Source organism: Gymnoscopelus braueri (assembly GCF_963280865.1).
Source record: "Gymnoscopelus braueri genome assembly, chromosome: 4".
In the NCBI taxonomy this organism is placed as follows: domain Eukaryota; kingdom Metazoa; phylum Chordata; class Actinopteri; order Myctophiformes; family Myctophidae; genus Gymnoscopelus; species Gymnoscopelus braueri.
In genome coordinates this window covers 19,586,265-19,593,297 of record NC_137605.1, presented here as the reverse complement: position 1 = coordinate 19,593,297, position 7,033 = coordinate 19,586,265, and the positions used below count along the sequence as shown (strand labels likewise).

At 46.9% G+C, this 7,033-nt stretch overlaps 1 protein-coding gene across 1 annotated transcript in view; it reads left to right on the top strand.

The window, feature by feature from the left end:
- The window catches only part of il11a (interleukin 11a), a gene marked incomplete at its 3' end in the record, with an annotated part of 8,387 nt that extends 1,544 nt beyond the window's left edge, over positions 1 to 6,843 (top strand). The window contains exons 2-5 of the mRNA XM_080425809.1: positions 1 to 106; positions 5,145 to 5,240; positions 5,589 to 5,750; positions 6,667 to 6,843. The exon at positions 1 to 106 is cut by the window's left edge and continues 52 nt beyond it. Coding sequence (XP_080281935.1) covers positions 1 to 106; positions 5,145 to 5,240; positions 5,589 to 5,750; positions 6,667 to 6,843 — 541 coding nt within the window. The remainder of the gene's footprint in view (positions 107 to 5,144; positions 5,241 to 5,588; positions 5,751 to 6,666) is intronic.
- Between the last annotated feature and the right edge of the window lie 190 nt (positions 6,844 to 7,033).

Sequence of the window (7,033 nt, the reverse complement as noted above, 5' to 3'; positions counted from 1 at the left end):
GCCCGTGTTTACGACCGCGTCCCCGCTGCCTCACCGGCGGCTCCACGACATGGACAAACTCTCCAATCAGACGAAAAATCTACTGAAGATGACGCAAGATTTGCTGGTGAGTTTGACAGCAGCACGTCACGGAGCATTGGGATCGATTCGAAACTGGCTAACAGGCTGATTATGAGCCCAGTCATTCTGTGCTAATTGAATTGGGGGAGTGTCAGTGACCGGAAGAGAGATGATGCAGCTTGTTTACGTCAACGAGCACCTTGATTGAACATAATTAATTTCCATTTACTGATGTCAATAATGTCCTAGGTGAATGTCCTTCTGACAGACACACACACACACACACACACACACACACACACACGCACGCGCACACGCACGCACACACACACGCAGGCACGCACACGCACACGCACACGCACACACACACACACTGCATCAATCTCAGTTGTAACACTGTTAGGCTGGTTAAGCTGCTTTCACTGGATGACAGCATGGCTCATGTTAGCCAGTCTACATGCCACCATCAGGGTTCAGTATAGAGGCCTGCGGGGGGCGGAGGTGGGGGGGTGACCTCACACTTAATCCCCACGGGACCAAAGAAGGGAGGGAGGGGGGGGTGGGGGGGCTGATTGACTCAGCATCCTCCTGGTCGCATGGTCCGATTGGTCGCTGGCCAATAAAATGCCCCCCCACCGGAAGGTGCACAGTAAAATCAGGAGTGCCAATTGAACTCTGAGAGTGTTGGAACTGAACCCTCACGGGTCCATTTTTTTACAGTTAAATTAACGCTCTGGACTTTACTGTGTGCGTATTTCATTTTAACTCAATAATGTCTTTATTCAGTTAAACAGTGCACGTCAAGTTAAGAAGGACTTCCGAATTCCAATTTACAGTGTTTCCTGTAGAGAGGGGCTTCTTGACAGCGGTGGTGGTTGGTGCAGCAGTAGGTGGGGTGGGTGGGTTTGTGGGTGCAGGCAGGGCTACACAGGTGAACACACAGAACATTAGCGGTGTTCCATTTTGGTATGTTTCATTCCAGTAGTATCAGTCTGCGTTCACACACACAGGGTCGTCTAGAGCAGTGGTTCTCAAACTCTGAACCCCCCACCATGACTCTCAGAGTTACAGACCTGTAAGGGTCCATTTAGAACCCCCTCACGGAACCCGGAGGGTCCCTGGACCCCACTTTGAGAACCGCTGGTCTACAGTACCTGTAGCTGTAGCTCAAGCAAGGCAGAGCTGCCAGGCATTCCAAGTGTGGGAGGACAGCAGAGAGTATCATATCATATGCCTGTTGATATCCAAACATGTTTACCATCAGTGGTTAGTCTGCGGATGGATTTGTAACGGATGGGTGGTTTTTAACCACATGAACCCTAGTGTCCCTATTCCGGGGTGAACATTAGGCGAAAATACCAGATCTAGAACTAACAAGGCAATGTTGTGAGCTTGTAGATTGGCTATTTACGGCGAAGACAATGTAGAGCCCCAACGTGGGCCTACTAATAGAGCCGCCCGTGGGGGACCCCGGACAATTAAGTATAGGGTTTAAGAGGATAATGTATGAAATATGAATCTTTTGCATGCACTTTCGTGATTTGGGCCAGAAAGCTTACGGAGCTGACAGGCGGGGCAGGTGGGTAGGGAAATCAGATGTGAGACCTCGGGACAAAGCTCGGCTGTGGCTGGTTGATCGTATATCACCCTGTGTTTTAACAGGTGAAAAGAAAGCAGGATCATATCGCTCCATCTCTAGTTACACATGACTGATCCAGCTTCTATTTTTGCATCATGCAAATACAGAAAGCTTTTGTTCAAGGGAAGAAATAAAAAAAATTGCTATGTACAGTACGCTCTCTAGTCTTGTATATGTGTGTGGGTGTGTGTATTGTGCTCGTAGGATGCTACTGTATGTACAATTTAGGCATTTAGCACTAGCAGACAATAAATGCATGTGTGTGTGTGCATGTGTGTTCTTGAATGACACCATTTGTGCGTTTGTGTGTGCAATTGTGCATGAATATGCATCTTTATGCATGCATGTGTATTGCAGTGTGTACTGGTGCATGTGTCCACGTGTTGAGACTATATGTCCATGCATCTGTGAGTCTGTTTATTAACCACTTGCAATGTGCGTTCATATTTTGGGCATTCATTATTGGCAAAACATTTTCTAAATTGAATAACATTTTTTTCCTCACAAATAGCAAAAAGCCGCTTGTACTGTAGATTACTGTAGTAAGGCTTTTTTTTTGCTTTTTTATGGAGCTTAAACACTTAAACCCTATGTACTTAGTTGACCGGAATTGACCGGATCTACAATCTTACAAAGCGTCGCCACACAACGCGGTGAACGCGCTGTCTGCTTGTAGATCGGCTATTTTCGCGGAATCTTCGCCCCCCAGAATAGGCACGCTATGGTTCAAGTGGTTACGTGGTTAAAACCATATAGGCTGTGTAGGCAGGCTACCTCTGCATGGGGACATGCTGGCGTAGTGGCAGTGCAATATGGGCCCCAGATGTGTGGGAGTTAGTGTGCACAGTATGTTGCACAACAACAACAACAACATCAACATCAACGTGGGCATCCCCTCCGAGGAAAACATGGCACTTACAGTTGCTCAGTGACATGAGGCGTTTATATTTAGTCTGGTCTCCTCTAGTCTGGAGTTCCACTGAACAGGGGTCAAGGATAGGAAAGAAAAATAGAACGGGAGTCCACGGAAAGTCCCCGCAAGAAAGCAATAAAACTGGTGTGTTTTAGAAAAAGAAGGAGTGTGTGTGCGTGCGTGCGTGTGTCTGTGTACGTTTGCCCAGACATAGGTCTGGTCTATGTATGATATTTTGTGTAACCGTGTGTGTGTGTATGAGTGGTGTGTCTGTAAGTGTGCGTGCAAATTTTCGCATGTTGTATGCATTGCTATGTGCATATATGCATAGGCTTTTGTGTATGTGTGTGTGTGTGTGTGTGTGTGTGTGTGCGTGTGCGTGTGCGTGTGCGTGTGCGTGTGCGTGTGTGCGTGTGCGTGTGTGGGTATAAATAGTTGTGGTTGTGTAGGTGTCATGTTTAGTGTTTGTCTTTCGGTCGCCACAGCAAAGTGGCCTGATAAAAATCGAGTAGATTTATCACATTCCTGTATTTGCATTGAGGAAGAAGGGGGCCTGAATGCTACAGCAGGTACTGTGAGGTGAGGTCATGATGTGCAAGAGAGAGAGAGAGAGAGAGAGAGAGAGAGAGAGAGAGAGAGAGAGAATTATAGGCTGAAGAAAGAAGGTGGAAAAGCTGAGGTGATAAGGAGATCAAAGACAGGGGGGTGGAAGAGAATAATAGACACACTTGGTGTGTGTGTGTGTGCTTGTGTGTCACTCGTGCCTGAGCACCTGATGCAAGAGAGCGTGCGATTGTGTGTGCATGTGTGTGTGTTTAAGAGAGAGGAAGACAGAAAGAAGAGTGTGTGTGTGCGTGCATGAGTGCGTGCGTGCGTGCGTGCGTGCGTGCGTGTGTGTGCGTGCGTGTGTGTGAGAGAGAGAGAGAGAGAGAGAGAGACACGGGAAGAAAGAGGGGGAAAAGTAAGGATGAAAGAGGACAAAAGCACTGGAGACAAAACATTAAACCACAGGCATAAGTGAGCTCTTACGAAAGGCTGACCGGGGGAGATGAGAGAGACAATAGGGGTTACAAAGCAGCATATTCAGCAGCAAACAACATCAACACAAACAGCTGTAAGCAAACAGTGAACAGCACAATGAGGAGAGAAAAAAATGAACATAATAGTTAGAGGAAGCAACAAGTTTGCAATTCACAACCTGTTTACTCAATCCCCTTTGACTGTCATCATAACTTTGTTATGTCCCCGGCTCTCTGTTCTTCCGATTAGCACCGTCACGGCGCTAATCAGAAGAACAGAGAGCACTGTCATCCACACTCACACGCATTCATTAGCGCAGTCAGTGCTTTTCAAACTTTTTGTGTCCAGTCCAAGGCACTCCAATGGCCAAGTCACAATCTCAAGGCACACCTGTACTCTTTGGCGGAAAGTAACCGATATACAAGCTCACAACGTGTAGGGATGCGGCGCATTGTGAGCTTGCAGATCTGCCGTTTCTGCTATCTTTGAACATTTTTGAAAAATAAATAAAAACATTTCAAATTTCCCCCTAAAATGACATGCCCAAAATAGGGATGCCAGGTTGAAAGTGGTTAAATCTTGATATATCTGGATATCTGGATATATGTAAATAATAATGTGTGGTATAGGCACAGCTGGACATGTCTCACATCACACCAGTGTGCCTCTGCACATCGTTTGGCAGCGAATCAGCCCAGTATCTTTTAACCACTTAAACCCCAGCATCCGTATTGTGGGGAAAGCTTTCGCTGAAAATAGCAGATGGACAAGCTCACAACGCCCTTGTCGATCTGGTATTTTCAGCAAAAGCTTTCCCCACAATAACAGAGAACAAACATTTAACTAGTATTGAGCCCTGAGGGACACCAGTTACCCATATGGGGTTTAAGTGGTTAACAGGCCAATGTACAGTCCTGTCCTGCCAGGAGAGGATCCCTTTAATCTGCTGTCAGGTGGTTGAGCCCCCTCTGCTGGCAGTAGGGAGCGATGCACCTGCTGTCTCTGTGTCCTGGAGAGAGTACACTGCACACAGCACGCAAATGCAGCTGGCCAGCGAGCACACTGCGTCATTCCCATCTTTTTATAGCTGCGACCCTGGAGTTTCCCCGACAGGCCTGTGTTGTCTATCCCACTCGGAGCTCTCTTAGTCACTGCATATGTTGTTCTCCTTCTTTCGGCTTGTAGAAAACATCCTGTGGGTTCAGGTCATTTACTCTCATTGTTGACGTTTGGAGGGAGAAAAAGGGCAGAATGTGGGTGAACTCACACTGACCCGAACCGACCACACCGCTCCGCTCGGCTCTCAGTGAAAGCTGCCCGTCTCCAAACACAAACACACGCACAAACGCACACGGAATATATGCACGACACACAAAGACGGTAATGTGATCTTTGGTGCGACGCTAATACTTTCCCCATGGTGCCGTGACTTCCCTCAGGATGCACAAAATTTACGTCGATGCAAATTGGGGTCTGACGAGTGGCTCTGTGTTGTGTTTTCCCTGCTTTCAGAGGGAGCATGCCTTCGATGCAGACTTGGAGCCCCACAGGTTCAAGTCTCTGCCAGCAATGGGCAACCGAGCAGCCAATGACCTCAACAACCTTGAGGTAACCGTCTGATACTCCGTCTGTGTGTGTGTGTGTGTGTGTGTGTGTGTGTGTGTGTGTGTGTGTGTGTGTGTGTGTGTGCGTGTGCCTGTGCGTGTGCCTGTGCATGTGTGAATGTTTATGCCTATTTATTTGTGTGTGTGTGTGTGTGTGTGTGTGTGTGTGTGTGTGTGTGTGTGTGTGTGTGTGTGTGTGTGTGTGTGTGTGTCTATGCATTTATGTGTGTGCGTGTGAAAGAGCGAGAGAGAGAGAGTGAGCTGTTTCCATCCACAGCTTTTTTTTCTAAATCCCATGTACATCTTACCACACCCAATCCTTCAACCCATGTGTATGTGTCCCTCTGTGCAGCTGAAGCCCACACTCTCTCAGTTGCACGCTGACTTGAAACTGTTTGAGCACCACTTCGACTGGCTCAACAGAGTCTCCAAGAAGCACCACCACCCTGCACTGCCCAAGCTGGGAGACATGATGAGGGAGATGAAATCTCTCATCAACATGCTCCATCGTCAGGTAAGCTTGGAGCTTAAAATCCACCTAGAGTCCCTATTCTAGGGCAAGCATTCGGCGAAAATAGCCAATCTACAAGTTCACAACAGGTCGCGCTACGAAGCGTTGTGAGCTTGACAGTAGATCGGCTGTTTTTGCAAAGATTTTTATTGTAGAGTGAAAACAGGCAGGGCCTAGTATAGAGCCCTGGGGGACTCCGGTCAACTAAGTATATAGGGTTCAAGTGGTTAAGTTACGCTCTCGTTGTCATTGTAGTCTTCACTGCTTATATCAGCCCATTCTGAATTTGAATGACTACAACATTATCTTAACCAATCTGGGTGGTGTAGCAGATGTTAATACACTATAACTAGAACATTCTACATTGATTGGAGGTGGTCTCCCTGCTCTTCCATTGAGAACACCAAAGACATTTGAAGCATACATGTACAGTACACTGGATTGGCCTATTCAGATTTGTTGGTTTTATCATGTCTGAACAGCAAAAAAACAAATGGACACAGATGTTTGCTCATCAGATTTGTTCCTATCAGATTTTTAAAGATGTGTCTCAGTCTGGACACTGAAGCCTGATTCATACTCTGTTGTATGACGGCGTTGCTTGCCGGAAATAGACGATCTACAAGTTCACAACATGAATGAATTCATTGTGAGCTTGTATATCGGCTACTTTTGGCAAGTGACCCCGTACTATGACAGAGTATAAGTTAAGCATTACTCACACCTATGTTGTTACATCATTACCACAGTAAGCAATGCAGATAGGTCGATGATGTCTGAATACAGAAATATGATTTGATCACTTGCAAATAAATCCTAAAGATTGTATTTAGGAAAACAAACCATATTTGCCTGCAGACTGAAGATAGCCTTACAAGAGTCTAAACCATCTCTCTCCAACCTATCTCCTCTCCTGTAGATGGTGAGGGTCGAAGCAACAAGACTGCCACCTCTCTCCCCCTCTCTCCCACCTCAGCTTCCCTACCAATTTGACGTCCTGCAGTCTTCTCATGAGCTGCTGCAACAGTTCAAACTCTTCTGTGACTGGGCATATCGAGCACTCATCAGCCTCAAACCGAAGATCTCCGCAGTATAATGATGACCCATGAACTATCTAGTGGCTGTGTAGCCAGTAGGAACGCATGGAACCCATGCCTCAGCCAAGGGGGAAATAGGAACCATGTCGGTGTGCACTGTAGCCAATAGCATCCCCGAGAAGCCCAACCTTCAGCCAGTGAAATGTCGCGTTGTGGAACGTGTCATTCCATTGTATCCAATGAGGATGC